The sequence below is a fragment of the Dipteris shenzhenensis genome, chromosome 12 (genome assembly GCF_047967505.1).
Source record: "Dipteris shenzhenensis isolate YYH24624 ecotype China chromosome 12, Dip_SZ_1.0, whole genome shotgun sequence".
Lineage (NCBI taxonomy): Eukaryota > Viridiplantae > Streptophyta > Polypodiopsida > Gleicheniales > Dipteridaceae > Dipteris > Dipteris shenzhenensis.
In genome coordinates this window covers 26,575,633-26,600,882 of record NC_141607.1, presented here as the reverse complement: position 1 = coordinate 26,600,882, position 25,250 = coordinate 26,575,633, and the positions used below count along the sequence as shown (strand labels likewise).

The 25,250-nt window shown below is 40.1% G+C and overlaps 1 protein-coding gene across 1 annotated transcript; it reads right to left on the bottom strand.

Moving 5' to 3' along the window:
* Window positions 1–7,814: 7,814 nt before the first annotated feature.
* Window positions 7,815–11,148, bottom strand: LOC147896038 (uncharacterized). Its single transcript, XM_087383155.1, has 5 exons — window positions 10,904–11,148; window positions 10,214–10,638; window positions 9,909–10,120; window positions 9,333–9,757; window positions 7,815–8,311 (listed from the first exon to the last, which is right to left on the bottom strand). Exons 1-5 carry the CDS (start codon window positions 11,015–11,017, stop codon window positions 7,841–7,843), a joined length of 1,647 nt encoding a protein of 548 aa, XP_087239281.1. The 5' UTR covers window positions 11,018–11,148; the 3' UTR covers window positions 7,815–7,840.
* Between the last annotated feature and the right edge of the window lie 14,102 nt (window positions 11,149–25,250).

Genomic DNA, 25,250 nt, shown 5'->3' with positions numbered 1-25,250 from the left:
GATGAGTAACCTGTGCTGAGGATGAACCTGTGCTGCTGGACAGGATGCTGATGTTGCTGAGTATGGAGGTAGGGAGGTAAGAGAGCAGAGACTGGAGGGCAAGAGGTCTGAAACAGGATACCACAAATAAGTGCAAATACAAATCTTCTAAATCCCACACGTGTGGAATGTAGTCGTTTTTCACACGTGTGGATGGGACCCAGATCTCTTGGAGTTTGAAATTTGGCACTTGTGAAAGGTACACTTTATGCCTTGGAACTTGTGCCATTCATGATTTCATAATCAATTCCACAACCACTCTTCCCTCCCTTGCCTCCCAATCTTTCATCCCTGCCACGACCCTCGCATCTTCCATTTCCTTCTCTCTGATCCTTTCCTACCCAGCACACTCCATCTAGACTGCAACCTGCCTGAAGACTACTACCACTGCCAGATCTCCAGGTTACCTAGAGTGCAGAGTTCAAGCTAGTGAAAGAGCAGGAGATTTACCAGTGCAACTCCAACAGCATGGAAAAGGAAAAAAAAGGTCAGAATTCTAGATTGGTTTCAATGTTTTTTGACATATATTTCTTCCATCCATAGGATTTTTTATGTCCAAATGTCTTCACTCAGCTCCACCCTTCTTGTTACATTTTCAATTTGTAGTGTCCAAGAATGTGGTAAATCACCCAGGAATTTGATTGGAGATGGATATGAATAGAAACTAGAAATTTGCAACAAAATGCGAGGAGAGTGGTTTATAAAATTCTAAATAGCCCATATCGCATTTTGCTGCAAATTCCTGTTGTTGACACATTCCTCATGAAAAGTTTCACTCAGCTCCAGCATTTCTCTTGCATATGAGATCATACTGTCCAGGAATCACTGAGATGAACTTAGTGTTTGATTTGACATGCATATGAACAGAACTGGAGAATTTGCAACAAAATGTGAGGAGAGTGCTTTATATTTTCCAAATGGTCTCCCATCGCGTTTTGCTGCAAATTCCTGTGTCTGATTTGGTTCTCACTTCTACCTCATTGTTTTGCTATCTTTAGCCCTGTGGAATTCTTCCTTGATGATGAGAAATGTTTTTGCTTTGGAACAGCTGGCTCCCAGGCCCCACCTTTCAAGAGGAAGCTGGACTTTTCTGCTGCTATTATTAGACCACAACAATCACCAGGTGAGTCATGAGAGGTCATGAAGGAATTATCTGGTGATATCCAATGCATTCACTGATTGCATATGTCAGCATATAGAATTCATAGTATATAAGTTTTTGAACAGGCAAAAAGAAGAGACTGGAGCAGAGTGCTGATTCTTCCATCACAAAACAAATGGAACCAGAAGAGGACAAGTCTCCAGATTTGCTCCTATTTGAGTTTCTTCACAAATGCAAGGCTCAGAGTAACTTCCATATATACCACAGTATTTTCAACATGGAGTTCACAATGAGCTCTGTATTGGAGCATCACAAAGATTTTCTTTCAGACTATTGGGATACCTTCAAAGAACTGACAGAGGCAGGAAGAATTGTGGAAGGAGAAAAGGTTTTTGTGCATATAAATCATATTGTCTCCATTGATAGGTTGAGGTACCATGTGAACAGAAGATTTGATAGCTTGCCTGATCAATATAAATTCAACTGTAACTTGCACACCAGAAAGTGCAGAGTGCTTGAGGCAACCATGGCATTCCTTATGTACATTGTCTTCAGTCAAGAGTCTTTGGATGAACAAGGGCAGGAGATTGAAGAAGAAGACACATCTGAAGTAGAGGAAAAGGAGGATGTTTCTTTGGTCACAGAAATGGCAGAGTAAGAAGAAGATATCAACCTTCAGGATGAGGGGCTGCAAGTGGCTGCTCTTGACCTTGTTCAACTAAGGACAAAAACTCTGAGGGGAGCAGAGCCAGTTGAAGATTTTGATGTTCAGAGCAGCAACTATGCAGTGCCCATGCTTCCAGGTTTCTTGATTGGTGGAAAAGATTATGTTTTCCTCCATGATATAGAGTGTATGTTGAATTTGAGGGAGGACTATGCCATTTCCCTTATTGCCCAGGCTTCAAGGCTTGACAAGGAGATTGGCATCTGGCTTTGGAAACAATTTTTGATCCTGTAGAGGCCCTTACATTTTGTTTCAAAGAGGCTGAAAAGTTCCAAGAGCCAGATGAAGCTACCTTCCAGCTCACACAGGAAGCTATGAATCTCTCAGCACTATACACAGAAAAGCCTAAAGAAGAGGTTGGACAAGAGGGGAGAGGGATAAATCTTTGGAATGATGAACTGCTTGTTGCTGATGAAAATGAGAAGGTACTTCAAATCAAATACTTTGACTTCTACTTAACTTTGTTTTTGTAGGTTGTGTATTGTCTCACTCCAATCTTTTGATATGTGGCAGCTACAAATTGAGGATGACACATTCCTCCAGAGATCAAGTGGAAGCAGGCTGGTTGGGTTTCACAAAATGTTAGGCCTAGCTCATTATATTCATGATCTAGGCAGTGCCAAGATCTTGATTTACCATAGGCAGTTGAGCAACAATGGAGAAGCCATTGTTTACTTCTTAAAATGTTTGTCCAGGGCTTTAGGTGGACATGTTCTTTCATGGCAAAAGGAAAAGATCATTTTGATAGAGAGGTTGTCTGCCATAGATATATTTGGAGATTATGTGAATAAGCAGGCCTCTAGGGCCGCTTACTTTTTGTCTTACACTTCTTATGCATTAGCATGTGGTGTTAAGGAGCCCAAATGTCTGGAGGGCTATGGAAAACACCAGCTCATAAGGTTTCGAGAGCCACCCATGATTGCATCAGGCCACACAGTCCAAGAAGAGGAATAGGTGGAGACAGTTGTGAAGAAAAGGATACCCCTCCCAGACAAGCAACAGAGGCAAGCATTGATAAACAGACAGTCGACATCAAGCCAATAAAGAAGAAAAAGACTCCAATCAAGATAAAAAAGAGGGTTCCGATCGGCAGGCCCTGGGAGAAATAGGATTTAGTCATCAAATATAGCACAAACATTATATTAAAGTTGAACTGATTTGTACAAAGTCTTTGATATCTGGTGGATCTTGTATAAATGAACAATAAGTTGAAGATGAAATGATTTGTACATTTAGATAGAGTGGTGTCGTTAAATATTAAACAAACAATATATTGAAATTGTGAACAAATTGTATTACGTTTAGATCATATGTTTCACAAAAGAAATACTTTTGATGCATAACACCAAGAGTCACTTGTTCCACCAAAAAAAATTCTATTGAATGAGTTTGAAAACATGTGGAAATAACACCAATAAGTTACAAATGAGTCCTATTCATGCTTACTTGTCCATTTATGGTTTCTAAATATCTTCGATTCCCTCCATTGTCTATGTCTCTCTGCTGCAATTGAATTGTCTAGAGCTTGTCTTCGTCTTTGCTTTTGGGCTAGAAGAAAAGCAAGCTTGATTTTGGAGCTAGCAACTTTTCTTTTAGCATGCAGCCTCTATAGTATGCCTCGGTAAAACCATTGGAAGACTTCCTTTAGACTATTTGCCTTCTGACTCCCTCCATAGTGTTGTGTGTGTTTGAAAAATGCATTACGTGCCATGTAGTGAGACTTCTCCATGCCTTGGGTAGACCAAATTGCTGGGCATCCATACTTTTTGACAAAATAGGGAAGGTGGTTGTATATGATATGCTGTAAGACATAAGAATGCATAGTAAGTAATAAAAAAAAGAGGATCACACTTAAGTAAAAGAAAAAGACAGAACCTTACCATGTAGTGAGTTATATTGTAGGCTGTCCACGCGTCTTTCATTGACTTCCCAAAATGTTTAATTGCCTCCTCAAAGTTCTTGTAATCACTCTTTGTCCATGTTACTTTGTCACTCGGGGGGGTCACTCATCATATGTAACCCTATCACGTGAGTTCAACAAAAGGATATTTTTTATTTCTAAAATTTACAGAAATAAATATACATAAGGGACTATTTAAAATAGTTTTGGAAAAAATTTACAGATTTGTATAGAAAAGGGGTACATTTTGTTAATGAAAAATTTATACAGATAAGGGATTTTAGAAATATGCCTTGAACGCACGTGGTATAGAGGGTTTATACATAGTGACCCCCCTGAGCTTTGTCACAGAACATGAAGAGTTGATCAAGAGACCTCCACACCTCTGCCTTCCTATTTCGCGCTTCCCCATCTGCCTCATGATCTTTCACAGCATTATGGACTTGCTTCCACAATCCATAATTAATCTTTGAAACCGTTCTACCTTGCCTTACTTGCTTACTGTGTTTGGGTCGAGACAAGAATCTTCTTGCCTTAACACCACCAATAGAGGGCTTGATTGGCACCTCCTTGCCATTGGTAGACTTTTTAAAATCCTTCTTCTCAATAATTCGACATAGACCATGCAATGTGCAGATGTGAACATTACATAGTGGAATGTCCAGAATGGCCTTGAAGTCAGGGTCAACTTTATCTCTATTAGGTGCTCTCTTCCACCATTTTGAATCCATTACTTGAGCTGATTCTTTGCGGTAAAGACAAGGAGACTTTGAGTTGCCTCCTTTGCTAATGTTATACATGCACTTAAGTGTTTTAAGATCCCCGGCCATGTGCTACTCTACTTGAAAATCACCTTTTCCTGCAACATGGAGATTCTCGCCTTGCACTTGTCTTTTGATTATTCTTGGTATTTCCGTGTGGTGAAACACCCAATCTAGTGTTTCATGGTCTTCGATCTTCACCTGCCAGATTATAGAAAACAAAAGTCTTACTATAACAGATTTGAAAACAATGACCAAAATCAAGTATAAAACAAAAAATGATCATACCTGGAACGAGCCTAACCACCATATGTGTTTCTCTGACTGCACACTAAAATACTTCGAACTCGCTTCAGTCAATGATGTATCAATTGCTCCATTCATCAATGTAATAGTAACTCTTTCCATTTTCTTTTCCTTTACAACCTCACACTCATCCAGTTTGATAACAAATTTCAAAATGCCTTTGCACTCCTCAAATGTTATTCCATAAAACTCAACCATTCTTCTTTGAAGTTGTTGTAGATCTACAAATATATTGTTCCAAGGATCATACACAGTGGTTCCTTTACCACCATGAAATATTTCTTCAATATGGATATATTGCCCAATAAATTCATCTATACTTTCATTCAAATGACCTCTTATCCTCCACGCGGTTGCTGGATTTGGTAGTAAAACTTGTTTAATCCTTTGATCTTTCAAAGTTGAGGATATCGCATGGAAAATCGAACCTGCTAACTCCACTAACATCAAGAGCCTCTTGGATTATAGTGCCATCAACTTGATTATTGGATACAAAGTCCTCTACAACATTGCGTTTGACTGTTTTGTATTTTTTTTCCTCAATCAAACCTTTTGCTACACCGCAAGAAAGCAATCCTTTCATTTGTTTAACAGGAAGAAGGTTCGGGTCCATATTTTCTTTTGTAGGCTCCAATAATTTCCTGTAGTAACAACACAATATGCCTATATCATTCAGCACCTCCATTCTTGTTTTGCGATAATCGACGAAATAGATATAGTCATTTGAGAGCCTTTTTGAGTATACAAAATGATAAATTTCAATCTAACCTTGCTTCCTGAATTCGTCGCTTGCATCCACCAGTCCCAGCCTTCAAATTTGCAATGTTTTTAATCTTCCTGCTACGTAGTCTGTCTCCAAGCACGGCTCTCTTCTTTCTTGCTCTTGTCAACTTTTTTTTACTCTTTGAATGCTCTTCAATTTCATTCTGCAACTGCTGCTCCAATTTTGCACGAATGGCTATCTCCTGCATCTTGGCCCCCTTTTCTTGTAGGTACATCATTTTATACGTTTCCGCAAATGCAGACTGCGCTGAAATATAACCAAGAAGTCCATTTTGTCCATTGCCGGCAAACCTCAGTAATGTGGTGGGATTGACAAATGGAGGTGTAGAGTTTTTTACTTGACATTTTGGATATATCTTCCATCGCACCATAAGTCAATATGTTGAAGCCCTTCTCTTCTCATATTTTCCCGCTGTTGAGCATTCAGCACCGTATCCTTTCGTCTTTTTTGTGCTGGAGCATATTGTTCTTCTAAGTCGATGTGAAGATGTTGTAATCGCTTCTTCTGAGATAGTGACTCACTAGTATCGGCCATTTTTTGTGCTTCTGAGGTTGGGAAGTTTGTTTTTCAATCTCATAGTCATTTTGTAACATGAATCATGGAAGTGTGGCGGTATCCATGTGAATATTTTGAAAACTTGCAATCACCAAGTTCAGTGATGGATTCTTTATGAAAGGCCTGCACACGTCGGCAAAAGAGATGCGGAATCTTTGGTAAACAAAAAAAAATCTAAGGAGATATTTAATGCAAAATCGTGTTAGTCAGACAAAAGATTATCTTATTCCTTTTTGAATTGACAGTTCTGTAGTCCTTACTGACAGTTCTGAGCCACGTTTCCAAATTTTACTATTTTTGAGGTCTTTTAGGAGAGAAATAAATCAAAAAATAGTGAATTTCTTACAGGGCCCCAAAATGAGTTCCCTTTTTCCCTAATGAACCATTCTTAAGGGAAGGGGAATATTACATCAACCATAATCATGGAAGTTGCGGCTTGGTTATAGCGAGGTGGGAAGCCAATGGGCTCGACAACACTTGCAATTAGTAGGGACTTTGAGGGTTTGGAACTAGGATGGTTTCTAGGCCTAGGCATTTGAGAAAGGGGTGCAAAGAGGAACCCCATTAGAGGGTTTTAATGCTAAGTTTCCTTATGGGACATATGACTCCAAATATGGAAGCCCCTTGGCAAGTCTTTTGATTATAAAAGCCCTCAAGCTTTTCTATAGCGATGTCAATGTTTTAAATTAAAGAGAATGGGCAATTATAAAAAGCAACCCACAATCATTATCATCACATATCTCTTTTTTCCCCTTTTTTTAGAAACATTTTACAAGCCTCTACATGGCTTGATGTGAGAACAAGAAGCCCAAATTCAAATAGGTTGGATTTTTTAAAAACAAGACATATTTGCATTGAGGAGCTAATAGAAAGAAAAAAATGGTAGGTCTTTGGTAGCACCTATCACCCAAGGGTTGCACGATTACGAAACCCTAGATGCTACTATGTTCAAGGGGCTCTTAAAAACCCTGTATCATAAAATTTTCATGGATAAAAAGACCCTTTTTTTATATAAACTTATGGGGCTTTTTCAAAATTCAATCAAAAGCCTCAAATGTATATAGATTTCTATAAATTACTTAAGTCTTTTGAATTAAGAAACCCTTTGATTTGGACCCATGTGGTATACTTACATATTTCTAGGTGAACCCAACATAGCATTTAGTACAACATGTTAGTTGTATACCAATCAATCATCATGTTCATAAAGGTGTGATGTTGATCTAGTGTCCCTTCACACCTTTTTAATTGTGGTTAAAAGGCATATGTATCTTGAATATCATTAGTAGATTGGTGAAAATCAAAATGGATGGGTTGAATTGTGTGAGCATTAACCAAAATTGATCTATGGTCATGGCAACCTACAAGTATGGAACCACAATGTATAAATAGCGAACAATAGTTTCGTTCAATCAAAGACCTCCTAAAGAGACGAAAGACTTTCAAATACTTGGGGTAGAAATTTCATCATTTGGTGGGGGCCTTAAACTATTTCTTGAATGCATTGTGTAGATTGAATCTTTGTATATTAACTCCTAAATCTTGTGCTCATAAAATCATCATAAACCTTCAAATGGGAAAAATAGACAAGAACTATCCATGATAAAGACTAATGTTTATTAAAATTTATGAGTCTACAAATGTTGATTGTTAAGTGGTTTGTGCATGTTTAGATCCTGTTCACACTTGAGTCAGGCAAGCAGAAGGCAAAGAAGGCAACTCCATGTGTGCCTCCCAATAAGGGGATGTGAGTGTAGCCATTGCCACCATAGATGCAACCCCCTGCTATTGCCACACCCCCATACATACTTGCCCCAGTGGAATTTTTCCATAATATGGCCCCTGTGAGAGCATCCAATGCATACACCTCCCCTGTTTCTGCAAATGAGCCTGCAAATACCACCCCTTTTGCCACACTCACTGGCCCAAATGCCCATGCTCCTCTTGGGTTCGCTGTTGTCCATAGCACTTCTCCTGTCCTTGCATCCATTCCCACCCAACCCCCTCCTTTTGTAACCCCCTTGCCTGGTGCTAGTGTGAAGTTTTGTCGCCCGTCATTGGCTATGTTCGTGTACACCCGCTCCCCATCTGTACATGATCCCCATGATGCCCCTCCTAAACCACCTCCTGGCCCTACTACCTGCCATGATGCACAAGAGATATCTAATGTTATATAGCCTTCAAGGAACTCACCCTCCACTTAAAAGAAAACAAAAAAATTTAAACAAAAATGCAAAGGCACTTACGTTAAAGCCGGGGGTAAGGCGAGGGGGTTCACCAGTTTTATGTAATTTTTTCTCTTTTGGTCATTGCACAAGTTGGGATGATTTGTATGGAATTAAAAGTGAGTAAAAATACAATCACGAGATAAAAGGAGTCTTCTATAACTGAAACTTGGATGGGCAAAGTCAATCTAGAGGTGAACAACTGCAAATATTGCAGCAGCATTCAAGTACACATGAACAGTTAAGGCTCAGTATATTGCAAGACGGATCGACGCGGTGACACAAAGAACGGATCAAGTTTTATATGTGAGGCTTGCAGATGGTTGAATGAAAATGAAATCCATAAAGCAAGCTCCAAGTGAAGGATTTACGGAAGTTTGAGCTAAAATGGGCGAGCACCATTCCGAATCAACAAGCCGTTACTAATGTAAGATATACAAACATTGTCTCCCATTCTTGTTCAACAGTTGTAGTAATCTTTGCATTGAACTCCAAGGCTTTGGCCTAGTGGTTTGAGTGTTGGGCTACCAACCCTCAGGTCATGGGTTCAAGTCTTGGAGGCTGGGGCATGGAGTCCTAGCTTGTGGTTGGGTGCGTGTGTGTGGTGTGTGTGAGTGCCACAGCTATCGACCCATTGCCCACCGGTCCAAGGCGAGGTGCCCCTCGATAGGACCACGGGTGCGTGAGTGTGGTGTGGGTGTGTTCAAAAAAAAAATAAAAAATCTTTGCATTGAAGGATTGCATTTGCAGCTACTAATTCATTTGTACTACAGGATTGCATTAATTCAAAAGCAGGATGATATAGACGTTATCGTCTCGCATTTTTGTTCAACAGTCGAGTCGTGGCAGTAAAAGATAGCATTTGCAGCTACTAATTCAAAAGCTAAACAATACATAATTACGTTTAGACGACAAGGGAGCGTTTTTTTGCTTTACCTTAGACCACACAACAGCTCCAGTGTCGCATTCCAATGCCCACACCACGCCACTCTTCTGCCCAGCCACCACAAGGCACCCGATAGTCGACTCATTGTTTTCCCATGCTAAGCGACGCGAATGACGATGACCACCTTCGGCCTCGTCCTCGAAATGCAGCAACATAGGCGCTTCTCCGAAATCGTAGTCCGGACCCAGAATTGCAGGGCAGTTTGTAGCACCGGGTGAAGCACAGGGTAACGTCCAGACGTCATAACCTTGTAACTGTCTGCTCCAGATGATAGATCCATTGTCGATGTCGAGAGCCATTAAGGAATCCTGATGATCTTCGGGTCCTTGGCACGGATCTGGAAGGTTTTGCTGGGTGTTATTGGGGCGGTGAAGTTCACACTGATACACAGATTCAGGCACTTGGTAATTGTTTCCTGCACGAAGGATTGGTTCTGATCAATATGCTATCTAATTATACTGTTCAAAGAACTCGGGCTAAAAGCTCTCTTGCACGCCTTTGGCATCGTAAGAGTACACAAGAAGAATCAGTCACGGAGATGCAAAGATACAAATCATGGATTAAACCTGTGCCGATATAGACTAATCGCCTCTTCGTGTCGATCGGCGGACTGCTGCCCCAGAGCGCAACCCCATAAAATCCAGAATTCGGTGGAAGCATAGGAGTTCGCCACACAACGACGCCATCCCTTAGCCTTATCTTTTGAAAACTTCCTTGAAATGTGCAGCAGACTCCTGCAGTGAACTCCTGGCTAGAAGAAATTCCCACAAAGTAAAACCTGCATACGGCCATATTCTGTAAGTACGAAAGTCCACAAGATCGCAACCAACAGGCCGTAAAGATTAAGTTAGAAACTTCACCGTAGACGCACCCTTCGAAGACGGTTCCGGATATAGTGATTTCTGCTCTCAGGGAGTCGTCGAGCGGCTCTGTTTGCCATACAAGTGCCCCGGTACATCTATCAAGAGCGAGAACAACCGATGGACCATATAACCCCACCAGCAGCAACTCTCTGTAGATAACCGGAGTAGTTCTTGAAATTGTCTGCACGCCTGCGAGTTCTGTCAAGTTCTTCTCCCAAATGACGTCTCCGTTCTTGGCATGCAATGCATAAAGGTTACCATTCCATCCAGGGAAATAGACGGTCTCGTCAGCGACGGACGGGGTTGCAGACACATCAAAACCAGTGGAGAAGTTCCATCTCAAAGCGAGCCCCGATACTGAAGACGCGTTGATTCGTTCTCCACATCCTACAGCACTCCTGTGGTTGAGGAGTCCACCTCCATGGTTTATCCACTGAAGAGATCAAAGCAGCAGTTCAGGCATAACAAACAATTTATGGATCACTCTATTGCAAATCCGTCCTAAGATATACGAACTTCAGTAGACAGTGGAGCGTTCTAGCGTTAATTAGCATGGCTGCCTGACAGACTCTTGAACATAAAGCCAAAATAATTTAGAGTATTGCTAGAACGATTTATTGGTGCAGATTACGTTCGTTCCTGACAGGGATGGGGCGAGAGAGAGAGAGAAAGAGAGAGACAGAGGTGGGCACACAGACATCTTCGGTTCCGCATATATGTCCAAACTGGAGCAGATGCTGAGCTGCAAGTAAGAAGAGTTTCCATCTCTCTCGACAAAAGCTCTCATAAAATCTCGGAAACCTTCCCGTCATGGTGTAAACTCTGAGGCTGCGTGCGTGAGGCGTGCCGTAAGGCACTAGTTCCTTGGCTGCAGGAGGGAGGACGTTATAAAGCGCAATGTGCAATAGTGCACTAGGTGGTAGAACTCTTAATTCTGTCTCAAAAGTGGGGGGAAGGAGGCAGGATAAGGCCTGCTACAGACGTAATATATATACATCATAGCTCCTTCGTAAGCCTCCTTGACAAATTGCTGCAACCGTGCCGTTAACATCATCGTTTCCCAACGTGGAAGCGAAGTCTATCTAGATCGTATCCTGTAAAAGCTGGTTCTCGAATGGCAGACCGCGTTGAACTTACGGTAATGCAGTGAGCACCACCACTTTATCGACGAAGACAACACGCAACCCTTCCCGTCCATGAATAATTATCTTTGGTCATGAGGAAAGCGTTAGGAGCTTCCGCAACTGCCAGCAGTGGCCCAGCACGTTTTCTTTTGAGACAAATTGGGAGAGGATTGACTGACGCAGCTCGCCTCTTTCATGGATTGATCCTAGTCCTTTTGGCATCATCAAGGTAAGTGCCCAAATGTGACAAGGGACTTGTGGGATTGACGGCATGCCATTGAGCTGCTCGGAGCGTAATGCGTTATATACGCATATCGTGAAGTGCTGCCTTTGTTAGGACTCCCTCCTAACTGTATGAAGAATTGGACACGAGTATATAGAATCCTCAGAGCTCGTCGCCAAACCAGCAGAAATGCCTGCACCACCCGCCTCATTCCCATGTAATGCCCCCAAGATGACGGTGACCAAACCCAGCATTTGAGTGCCCCGATTCCCGAAAAAGATCTTGCTGGCCAGGCATTTTGGGGTGGCGTGACAGCAGAATTTGTCTTCCAAACTTTGGAGGTACGGACTTTCCATTCCATTGGTTCGCAACGTGCTATGACGTCACAGCAGAGTCCCTTCACTCAGAAGTTACATAACAGCCACTTTGAAAACAAGGTGAATGATAAAAAGTAAACAAAAAGGAATCCACTAAAATGGTGTGAAGGAAGAGGAGATAAAGGGGAGAGAGAGAGAAAGAAGAAAGGTGGAGATCGTGTCTAAGAAGACATGAGGAGATAAAGAAGGAAAGAGAGAGAGACAAAGTCAACCACTTTAAAGTCTTCATTCAAGTCCAATGAAGAAGAGCCAATAGGAAAAATGCACTTTTAAAAATTCAAGAAATGCCTAATTTCTGCTTTGCCAAAATCTCATCGTTGCTAAGGCTACCCTGAGGGGCAAACCAAAAAGCTGAAGGTCGAATCCCATGTATGTAGTGCTTAGCGAGTTAGCTCCGTTTTGCCAATGCCCCGCTTAATATGCCCTTGAGTGGAACACGCTTGTGGCAACCCACTAAGGAATACCCTCATTGAAGGATGCTAGATAATTCAATGAAACCTATATGTCCTTCCCTCCACATCAAGACCTGATGCACATTGATTAAAGTTTAACCACATCATTACAAATTCTTCAATGCTCGCATAACTAAAGCTGCTACTCTTAGAGCGCTTGTTCACGCGAAGGGAGAGGTTGCAAACCAAAAATTTGAATTTGGGTTCACATGGAGGAAAAACCTGGTTTTTTTGCTAGCCCCTACTCAAGAGGAGGGGGCTCAAGCAGCAACAACCAATTGCCAATAGGACAAGCTGAGTTGCAAACCACCCTTCCCACGTGAACAAGCTCTTATTCTAGCCAAGATTTCCTTATCTCAGCTGGTTCCAATTGGAAATTAAAAGGCTACTACAAAAGGTTTGCCTTAATTTTAGGGTTGTTCAGAGTTCTTCAAGAAATCGACACTTTGCGAACCACCTTATATGAAGGGTCGGTCGGACCCACAAAAAATACTAGAATAATTTAAAAAAGGGGGTTTAAACCCGAAAGGCTCGAAAAAAATCAAGGTTCCAAAGCCATAAGGAGCCTTTTGGTGCGTCCCAGTATCACTTTCAAAAGTTCTTAGTAGCCTTTTGGTCTCATCGATTACATACATTTTAAGATTGTTTAAATTGTTCAGGTATTGAATGTTTATGTACTCCTTCCTTTCAAATGTATCAATAATCAAAAGTCCACCCAATAATAACTACTCTATCTTGATTCTTTATCTTTATAATCCCTTTTACTAAAATTCTTGAACCATTCCATCGACTACACATGCATAAATATGAAAGTAAGTAAGATGTTACATACTTTACTCAACTTGAGTAGAAGATTCAAAGGTGATCATTTATATGTCTTCTAGATAGAATCAATTCATTTCGCAAATTCTCTTCTCCCTTTTAATATAACATGACTAAGATTTGAATTTAGAACAATAAACTGATTCCATAAAACACCAAGATTCTTAATTTTTATTTTTTATTTTATTTTTCAATAAACCTAAAGCTACTAAAGAAAACTATAACGATTCATACTTATAAATGTAGATTATTGCAAGGATTCATACTAAGGAAAACTATAATGATTCATACTTATAAATGTAGATTATCGCAATGAGAAAATACATTTACCATCAAGACTAACATAAATTTAAATTTTGTATTGGCAACAATTAGAGTCTTTAAAAGTGCTTTAAAAATGTCAAAATTAAGTAGATGTGAGAGAGAGAGAGAGAGAGGAGGCTACTACACAAAAGTTTTACAAAGCTTTAAGAACACATTTGCATCTATATAATTGTACTAAAAGCATAATCAAATATATAAGTTAACACACATGAAAAGATATATAGAAGAGGACTAAAAACATAAAATTTGGAAGAATTCGAATTTGTAGCAATGCAAGCCATCAAGAGTACAACCCATAATTTCACACTTTATGTCATAAGAAGAAGAATTTAGAGCCTAGACTGTAAAAAGAAACTATGATTAAAACAAATAAAAAAAGCCAAAGAAACAAAATATGAGAACAATCACAACCTTTTGTTATCTTAACTCATCATGAGTTAAGAATCATTTCACAATTTGCCATCATATGGCCTTTTAAAATATAGACAAGAGATTATTATATTTAGTTAATAAGTTAAAATATAAAATAAGGGTCCGCACATGTGCATGCATGCACATGCACACACGCATAGACATGCATGCACATGCACACACATAAGCACACGCACCTACACACATTCATATGCTATATATCTAATTCATTTGCATTCACACTGTTTTAAAAAAGGTGAGAAAAAGTCATCACTTATAAGCCTAATTGATTGGCCTTTGAAGATTTTCATTTTCATTTAGCCTATGTAGAAAATAAATAGATTATTTATGTATGCACAAAATATATCTAAAACGTCTTCTGGTAGAGAAGAAAAAGCAAAAAAAGTTAAAAATAAATAGTGAAAGGTACGTTGCACTGTCTCCATAGATGTATCATCTTGAAGTTGTCTTTGCTCCACTAGACCACATATCTATTACATTAGAGAAATCTAAGTGGGAAAATCTGAATTCCTAATTCAAAAAATTTGGGGAAATAGAGTGAGTACAAATCCTACTTATTTGTATGAATACTTATTTGTAAAAATACAATATTCATACAAATATAAATATTAGTATGAATACCCACTGCTATATAGCCTATAGGCTCATAGTTGGCCGCTCTCGGCTCTTGCGCTTGGTTCTCTAGCTAAACAGAAGAGATCGAAGAAGTAAGGATGGCCTCATAGGTTGCTCAAGCAATCTTGAAGTTCTAAATTAAGATGGATTTATTTATTTTTATTGTGTGAGTTCTAAGGATCTCTCTTTTGAGCTCTCTTGTGTGACTTGTATTTTGTGTTCTTATTCGTTAGAGTTCTTAAGATCTCATTTTTAAGTCCCTAAGATCTCTATATGTGTCTTTAATTCTTTGTTTCAATTTTTGAAATTTTTAATGAAACTCTCTTTTGAAGTTTCAAATTTCTGTTTGTGAATTTGTATTTTTTGCATGTATTTATGTTAATTTTCAAAGTACATTTTTTAATAATTGGCATTTGTACACTCACTATTGATTCCTTCAATATCATGTGAATGAATGTTTTGCACTTATAATTTGTAAAATTTGAGTTCTTACACTTACTATGGAAGAATCTATATGTATTCTTTCAATTTTATGTGATGAATTTCTAAGTATTGGCATTCTTAATGTTGGGGTTCAGAAGGAGTTTCAAGGTCCTCAGGAGAGTATGACCTCCTCTAGCAATGGCCAAGCTAGGGCTGCCGCCACTGTCATCGCCGCCAAATCCATCCTACCACTAGATCCTAACAGCAACATGACAGATGTGGAGAGCATGCAAGAGAATATTGCAGTAGGTCCAATGATCCCAATCATGCAAGGGACTACCAGTGGCAGAAAAGACGCTAAAATGACCTTTGAGGATGACGATCGAGACATCGTAGACAAGTTCATATCCTTCCCCACTTTAGACTACACCTCGAAGGAAAAGACCTGACGGACGAGTCGAAAGAGGCAATCGCGGTACAACGGTTCCTATCAGAGATAAACGACACACATACGAAGAAAGTACCAAAGGCAACAAAAACAATCCGGGCGCAAAGAATTAACCATCCTTCGTGAGCCCATAACAGTGGCACAAACACCCAGAAGAGCAATGGAACAGTGCAAATGCCAACAAAAGACCTCTAGGGGAGGGAACCGTGTGCGAGTTGCAAGGCAGACCGTCTTATGTCGAAGCAGTTTAGAGCAGTAATTGAAGATTCTTTAAAGCCCCCAGTGCCGAGACACGACAGCAACGCAAGGAAGATCTTCCAAGTCCCCCCGAAAAGAAACGAAGACGAACAGCAAAGTCAAGGAGCCCACGGAAATGATGCACAAGATGGAGAAAGCTTGTCAGGTAAGCTCCCCTATGTTAAAGTCCACACCAGTCTGCTGAATGAAATGACAAAATGGCTTAGCTCTTGCATAGTTGTCAGGTACATCCATGGCCCAAGACCACCAGCGGCATTTCTAGAGGGATCTTGGTCGTGAAAGAGCCTATAGTAACCAATGTACTGTTCCTGAGGAATGGATTCATAGTTTTCCTATTTGAAAAGCCAGAGATGGCAAGCTCAGTGGTCGAAAGTGGAACTTGGACCATTAGAAGTCATCCATTATCTATGCAGATGTGGAATCCCTCTTTCTCCCCCCATATGAAGCCTCCGTCCAAAGCGCCCATTTGGGTCGAGCTCCTTGACCTCTCCCTGTCTCTCTTTCCTCAAGTGGAGAGGCTATGCACACCACTGGGGGCTCCCACTGGGTCAGTTGGGGATAGAAACTGAGAAATTTATTAATCCGCTAGGCAACCCGCAAGCGTGTGTGCTAATGGACTTAGCTATAGATCCCCCCCGGTGATCAAAATAGTAGATGGAGATGGTTGTGAGTTCATCCAAAAGGTGTTCTTAAAGAACATCTTGAACTCATGTTTTTGTATGGATTAGGGGTCATTTGATTAGAGATTGTCCGTCTCACACACGTAGAAATGTAGCAAGGGAAACTAAGGAGGCACCTACAAAAACAAACAAAGAAGAGCAGAGAAAGGCAAGGGAGGAGAAAGAGAACACCTCTGATGTATCTCAAGACTCTTTTGGCTGCATTCTAGTGAGATTGTTTTGGATTTGCCATAAACTGTGCTAGTGAGCTTACTGCATAACAAATATCTGGCCATGTGATTGTCAGATATATAAGAGATCCGATGAGTTGCCTGTAGTATCTGTCATTGACTGTAGGCTTTTCTGAATCTTTAGTAAGTTTCAAACTCTGTTCCATGGGAGTGGCTGCAATCTTGCAATCTACCATATGAAACTTCTTCAGGAGACTATCAACATACTTGAGCTGACTCATGAATGTGCTATCTGAATCTCTCCAGAACTCAATTCCAAGACAATAGTGCATAAGTCCAAGATCTTTCATGTCGAACTCTGTAGATAAGTCTTGTTTCAATTTTCTGATGAAGCTATCCTTGCTTCCTGTCACAATCAGATCATCTACATACAAAAATGCAATAGTAATGTCTTCCCCTTGAACTTCGTAGTAGAGAGCATGATCTGCATTGGACTTCATGTATCCCAGATCAGCAAAATACTTGTCAATTCTGTTGTACCAACTTCTGGGTGCTTGTTTTAAGCTGTAGAGACTTTTCTTGAGATGGCAAAACTTTTTCTCCTTTCCTGGTTCAACATAACCTACTGGTTGTTGCATGTAGACTTCCTCGTCTAGATAACCATTGAGAAATGCATTCTTGACATTAAGCTAATACACATTCCATTTGCCGAGTGTTGCTAGTGATATCAAGAACTGTGTGGAATCCATCTTTGCTACTAGAGCATAAGTCTCATCATAGTCTTGACCATATTGTTGTGTAAATCCTTTTGCAACTAATCTGGCTTAATATCTCTGAATACTGCCATCTGGATTGTGCTTCACTTTGTATACCCATTTGTTGGCTATGGCCTTCTTTCCTAGTGGAAGGTTGCATAATTCCCAAGTGTTATTTTTATACAAAGCATCCATTTCTTCATTCATAGCAGTTTGCCATTCTGGCTTGTCTACTGCGTCTTCGAAGTACACTGGCTCTTCTGTAGCCATGATGGTAGTCATAAGAGCATCGTTGGTGGTTTCCACCTGAATTGCTTTGCCTTTCTGAGCATATGTCAATCTAGCTGGTGGTCTGCTTTCCCTAGTAGACCGTCTGAGCTGTTGTGGCTCTGCTTGGGGTGTTGCTAGCAATTCTTGCTCTTCTTCATCAACCTGTTCTGTAGATGACTGTGAAGTCGATGCTTCTATCTCCTGTGTAGGTGAGGTTTTCCATTCTGATTTCTCATCAAAGATTACATCTCTGGAGATAATGACCTTGTGATTGATGGGATCATACAATTTGTATGCTTTGCTTTCTTCACTGTAGGCAACCATGATGCATTTGCATGACTTCGCATCCAAAGATGCCCAATGCATGGCTTGTCTCCAATGAATGCTTCATAAGGAGTCATACCTTGTATAGGTTCGGTAGGAAGCTGATTAAGCAAGTAGTTAGCTGTAGCTATTGCTTCTGCCCAATACTGATTTGGAAGATGCTTTTCACTAAGCATTGCTCTAGCACTGTCTACTAAAGTCCCATTCTTCCTTTCAGCTCTTGCATTCTGCTGAGGAGTATCTGCACATGTGAATTATCTTCGTATGCTGTGATTTCTGCAAAAATTCATGAATGCTGAAGACATGTATTCACCTCCTCTATCTGATCTCATGACCTTGATCTTTCTGCCTGTCTGGTTTTCTACCATGGCTTTGAATTCTTGAAATTTGGAAAACACTTCAGATTTCTCTTTCAAAAAATAGACCCAACAATATCTACTGTAGTTGTCGATGAAGGTCAAGTAATAAAGTGAACCATTGATGCTGCGGGTCTGGGCATAACCCCATACATCTGTATGTATCAAATCAAGAATACCTCATGCACGAGAGGTACTTATGACAAAGTTGGTTCGCTTTTGTTTACTGAAGCAGCATGCTTCGCAAACCTTTCCAAGAAACTATAGCTTCGGAATCTCAATTGCCATATTCTGATTCCTGAGATCTAACAAGTACTTGAAGTTGACATGACCATATCTCTTGTGCCATTTTGCAGATAGTGGCATCTGTTGCATTTGAGCTGACATGGCATGCTTATCTGGTACTGTAGCTAGCATTCTATATAAGCATCCTTCCTTGACACCTTTTGCTACTAGCTGACATCTTTTGGATTTGTCTCTGATAGTGCATTCACCACCGTCGAAGATGACTTTGTAATTGTGTTCTGTCATTTGACGTACTGACAAAAGGTTCTTGCTGAGCTTCAGAACATAGAGCACATCTTTGACCAATCCTTTCGTACCAGTGAAATTGTCCATAGGGATAACACGTGTCCCTTGAACTGGATTTAGTGTATTGTCTGCTGTGTAGATGACATTTTTCTGTCCTTCTAATGGCTTCATTTCTATGAACCATTCTTGATGATTTGTCATATGAGATGATGCACCGCTATCGATGTACCAAGGATCTTGTTCCACTTGGTCGACTTGATAGCTGAAATCCTCTTTGGGATTGAAATCAGTGTCTAGGTGCATTGTATCAGTCTGATGCAATCCCTCGCTTGCAAGAAACATATTTTCATGTTCATTTGCAAAATGACTATGACTAGAATGTCCACCACAATGATTTCCTCTACCTCGGGAATTTCCTCGATTGCTGTTGGATTGACCGCCTTGGTCGTATTGCTTCTTGCCGCAATCTCTTTCATAGTGTCCAAACTTGTGACAGTAGTTGCATTGAATGTTTGACACATTGGTGGATGCATTCCCTCGTCCTTGGAATCTTCCTCGATTGGAATGATTTCCTCTTTGCTAATTCTGATGTTGCTGAGGATGATGCTGATGCTGATTCTAATTTTGATTTTGTTGCTGATGACCACTTTTCTGGTATGATCTACCTCTGCCTCTGCCTTTGCCTCTGCTTCTATGTGAAGCTGTGAATGCCTGATCATTAGAATGACCTTTACGTGCTTGAATGGCCTGAGTCCTGAGTTCTTCACCAAGTAGGACCGATTGAAGTTCTTCTAGTGTCAGAATTTGCCATTGGATGGCAATACTCTAGACTAGATTCTCGTATCCTTCTCCTAGTCCATTCAGGATGACTTGAACCATTTCTTCAGGGTTCATAGTCTCTCTTGCTACTGCAAGTTAATTGTTGTAGTCTTTTATGCAGAGTACATAAGCATGACCGGTTTCACTGTTGTTGCGGAAACTCTGGTTGATCTGGTTTCTCAGGGTGAGAATCCTGGATGTGTTCTTGGACTCGTAGAGAGATGCAAACATATCCCATGCTTCTTTTGATGTTTTGACTGTGTTGAGTTGTCCTAGCATGACATCTTGCACATTCTGCTTGATCAGGTGATAGGCATACATGTCTTTCTTATCCCATTCTTCTTGAGCTCGGGCAATGGCAGGATCTACTACTGGCGCGGAAACTGTTTGTGTAGATGTAGATTCTGTTGCTGGTGCTGTGACAACATATGGAGTAGAGCTACTGGTGGCTGGATCGACCAATGGTCTAGGTGTAGACCCATCGACATTCTCCCATTTGTCCTAAAGCACAAGAATGGTCTCCATTTGGTATTTCCATGTACCATAATTGGAGTTGTCTAACTTAGCAGATGCCTCCAGATTGAGGTTGCTAGTCGACATGGTGCAAGAAATGTACTCAAAAGTGTCGTGAAGATCTCTGTATGAATCAATTGCAAATACACTAAATATGCCAAGTGAAATCTTTGAACCGTCGGTGAAGATAGAACTACAGTATATAAAATCTGATCTGTATTACAAGGCCTGTGGCAATGATGCCGAGAATAGCCAAGAGGCTTTACAAGGCTGAAATGATGTGCACGATGCCGTGAGATAGCCGAATAACACCTATTTCATTAATTTTGGACTTTTTGTGTTGTTTTTGGACGACGCCCAAAAATCCTTCCCAAATGAAAACTTTACTTTATGAAAATATCCTTTCCAAATCAAAATTTTACTTTCTAAAAAGTTTCTTCCCAAATCAAAAGTTCACTTTGTGGCACTGTCATATTCACATAAAAATATTGTTTTTTCAATCTATACTTTTGCACCAACATGCAAGAATTTGAAATAATCCTATATTAGAAATTCTAGCTATATCTAAGTTATTTGTTAATTTAATTATTTTTAATATTTTTCCTTGACGTTTTTCCTTCCCAAATCAAAAGTTCACTTTGTGGCTCTATCATATTCACATACAAATATTGTTTTTTCAATCTATACTTTTGCACCAACATGCAAGAATTTGAAATAATCCTATATTAGAAATTCTAGCTATATCTAAGTTATTTGTTAATTTAATTATTTTAAATATTTTTCCTTGACGTTTTTCGTTGACGTGATAAATTTATAAATCCATGAAAGGAGACTTAAATATTTCATGAAAATAACATTGTCACTCGGCAATATGCACAAAATTTAACAAAACTTTTAATAAATAGAAAGAAGACATGATGCCATAAGACCAAAGAGGGATAATAGCAATTGTAGCTTTATGTATATGATTACATTGAGAGACGTTGCTCTTAGCTAGAGTCTTTATATCCAAAATGATATAGATTGAACATATGTTTACAATTTAAATTGTTGCTCTTAAAGAGCCTCAATTTGTGCCATCTGCATAATTTGACACCCCATTGTCTTATTGCTCAATGTCACGACAGTCCCTTGCCAGTTGCCATCTGCATAATTTGACCTAGGCTTGTCTTGCCAAGCCTTGCCCCTTGGGTGCATTGACTCCCCATTGTCTTATTGCTCAATGCGATAGTCCCTTGCCAGGTGCCATCTGCATTAACTCCCTGTTGTCTTGCCAAGCCTTGACCCTTGGGTGACATCCAGTGCAAAATACAGGTGCCATCTGCATTAACTCCCACAAGTTATCTTGCCAAGCCTTGCCCCTTGGGTGCATTGACTCCCCATTGTCTTATTGCTCAATGTGATAGTCCCTTGCCAGGTGCCATCTGCATTAACTCCCTATTGTCTTGGCAAGCCTTGACCCTTGGGTGACATCCAGTGCATATTTTGACTCTCATTTGACATACGAGGTGATGACTCTGATTATAATTGTCTTGGATTGGCTCCTTGCCTAGTACCCAAATAAAATCCTTCTGAATCAATGGACTTCAATACAAAGCTTTAATCATGGACATTCTTCATTTGCGCTATCTCCTTCTACTTCCTCCATGGCGAGCATCCTTAAAAATTCGTGTATATGCAAAATAGTTTGCTGTGGTATTTTTATTTTTCCTTCTACCTCATATCCCATGTGCTTCTTTGATTTCTTTGCCCTTGAATGCCAAGACACTATGATTGTCTCCGTCGAAACTTGAGAGACTGCTTCATCATTTGGGACCCACTCCTTCATTATACAATTAGTATATAATGTGTTGTTATCCATATTCTCCTTCCTGCCCTTTGGCTCATACCATACCGCTGTAAATGTTGTAGCTCTCCCTTGGTCATCTCTTTGCACATCAACTACTTTTGCAACCCAAAACTTCACATTCTCATATTCATCATCCGATGGCCGAACCACAACAAAACAATCAACCTCTATATCTACTTGTGGCATAAAGTCTCTCTTCTTCGGTCCACAATATGGACGTGGGAGTAATGATACAAAATCATTTTCAAAGACTGGAGCTGGGCGCAAATCGTTATGAACATTTGGCCAAAACATATTGCATTCTTCCTTGACATCCTTTGAGCCTCGCATTCTCTCAAGGTCCTTTATTAAATTTCGTGTCTTGTTAATTACAGTGGTAGTGTGTTCTCTCCAAATAGGCTTCAAATCAGGATATCTCTGGAGCATTTCCTCTTTGTATGTAATAAATGCTTTTAATCCATCTATTTCACAATTAGACCTCTCATTAAATTCTTGTATAGGAGCCCATGTTGGATACCTTTCCTTGCTGGGAATTGAAGTTAAGAGACTGTAAGGTTCTTCAGGTTCCCATTTTGTATCATGAGAATACTGTTGCCATTGCATTACGGGTTTTTCATCTTAAAAAAAAAAATGAAAGTAGTGTGGATTGGTATGACCTGTCAATGCATCACCACCCGTTTGTATGAAAGGTAGAATGAAGCTCTTCCAATCATACATTCTTTCGAGCCTCTCACATACTGTACTTTCCTTACGACCACCAACTTGCCTGCCACATCTTCTTACCAAGTCATCTATTGTCTCCACATCCTTGCATTTAAGCTCCCTTGAGACTGTGCTAAAAACCTGATCGATATCCTCATGTGTATGCCCAACATACAAAAATCCACATTCGACCTCATTGAAGATTCGATGAGCAACTAGCATGGAGCAGAAGGCAAACATAAGTACATTCTTATTTTCTCGCCAGCAATTATCAGCTTGTACTCTCAAAGTCGGTGGCAGGCGACCTTTTTCTGCATGTACATTGCGAATTGCCTTCATAATAGATGTTACAACTTGATTGCTATCATGTAGATGCAAGGAATCAATCCATATATCTGCAAAGAACTTAATTCCATGCACTAACACTCCACATAGATGTGTCTTTAGAAAGTGCTTTCCTTGTAATTTAGGTGGAGTGGCAACAAAACGAGGCAATGTTGTTGTATTCTGATCCATGCCATCTACAATAAGACACATGTAGTCATCAGGATGCGAAATAGCTTGCTCCTTCCAAAATGCATATTTTTGTCTGGAATGTCGAATAAGGTCATGATGAGATTTTCGGTTTTTTTTGTATAATTCCCTTTGATTTGGACATGTTGCACTCTCAATCGCTCGCTTTAAATCATCACAGACATTGCACTTTGACATTTTTTGCCTCCTTGGGATTTTAACATATCCAAAGTTCTTCTTCCAAAGAGTATACAAAGTATGAGAAGAAGCTACAGCATCCCCTCTTTGCCTTTGCTTTTCTGCAATAGAGTCAAATACTTCGAGCTTTGTCAAGCCCATTGGAAGGTGCATTTCAGTGATCGCGTCACCGTTAGGGAGTTTGGTAGATATATGGGGTTGAGGCAAAGCATTTTCATGTATGAAGTCTTGTAAAATTGCTGCTGCCCTGACAGTTGAGATTCTTGATTTGGACCTTCCTCTATTACCGTGAATGCTAAATTTGTTGCCGCCCTTTGCCTTGGTGACTAAATCCCAATATGTACCATGGGATAATCCAGTAATATTGCGATATGCCTTATTGCAAATCCTTTTTCCATTTACGAGAGGTTTTACCTTTTGTCTTGAACTTAGCCTTTTATTGCCATTCTGAAAAAAGCAAGAGAGACTTGTGAGAAGGTATTCATTTCTTTCGCTTCCCCTTCTTTGCCACACGTGTCCTCTACATTCCCTGATGTCTGCAAGATCAATGAAGCGCATACATCTTCGCTTGCAACATAGATATCCCAATGCATTTAACATGTTCTCCTCCTTCATTACTCTCTTCCTCTTTGGTTGCTTTTGTGGATCTGCCTGGATTCTCTTTCTCTTCATGCATATGTATGACCGTTTTCGTTCCTCGTACACATTGTTATCTGTATTTATGCACTTCTTCTCCTCACATTTGTTTGTAACCAAGCATCCATGATTGGTCGTTGCATCCTTGTTCATATCACAATCAAAGTTAAATACTGAATAATCCTCTGTTGATCTCATCCTCATTTTTAACATACTCTTAGGACCATTCAATGAATTCAATATTCTACGAGAGTATTGAGAACCTTGAAACTCTTCCACTCCTGAGAGAACATCACTCATTGGGACATCTTGCATGGCTTTCACAAATCCACAACCTTGATTGACACCAGGTTTGTTAATATGCATGAACTCATCCACACTTGACAAGACATCGCTATTGAAACCTTTGCCCTTCTCACTGTGCAAGAATTCATCCACCCCAGATCAGGCTTCGCTTCTAAAATCATTTTGTTTCTTGGAACCAATGAACTCATCCACTCCAGATAAGATGTCACTTCTATAATTGAGTATATTGAAATCATCCACATTTGAAGTGATAGAGCCTGGCACATGGGCACGCTTTTTAGGTCCTTTGATATTGTAGTATGCGTTGTCTTTATCATTGAAAACCACGTGCCTCTTTCTCATGTTTAAAAATTGCATGCTCCATCTCATATTCTTGCCTACCTCATAGTAGGGATCACATAAGGATGTTATGTTATCAACCATACCATCATCAGTGACTTTTAGAATCCTCATCTGCGCAAATGACCATTGCTCCACTTGTTCAAATCCCAATACTTCACCTTCTGCTACAAAGTATTGTCACCATCGGATATGATTTACATGGTCGATCACGCATTATACACCGTTTTTTCCCTAGTGGTATGCACATTCGCAAAAAAACATGCCCTTAGGTATGTTATCTGACCACTTGGTACTTATCGGATGGGTGTGCCTCTTTGACAACATTTTAATACAACCTAAGTTGAGGTATAGGTAAAGTATTATGCCCATCGGATATGCTTTGCATGGTCGATCGAGCATTAAATACAATTTTTGCCTTAGTGCCATGCACATCCGTAAAAAAACACGCTGCTAGGTGTGTTATCCGATCAAGCACTTATGCGATGGGAATGCCACTTTGCATGTAAGTCAATTCCACTTAGTTGAAGGTGTGTGCAAAGTATCGTGCCCATCAGATATGCTTTGCATGGTCGATCGAGCATTA

Coding starts and splice junctions, on each gene's coding strand:
- LOC147896038 (XM_087383155.1), bottom strand. CDS start 11,017: ATGACGGGAAGGTTTCCGAGATTTTATGAGAGCTTTTGTCGAGAGAGA. Junction 10,639..10,903: donor ATATATGCGGAACCGAAGAT/GTCTGTGTGCCC, acceptor TGATCTCTTCAG/TGGATAAACCATGGAGGTGG. Junction 10,121..10,213: donor TCCGGAACCGTCTTCGAAGG/GTGCGTCTACGG, acceptor GGCCGTATGCAG/GTTTTACTTTGTGGGAATTT.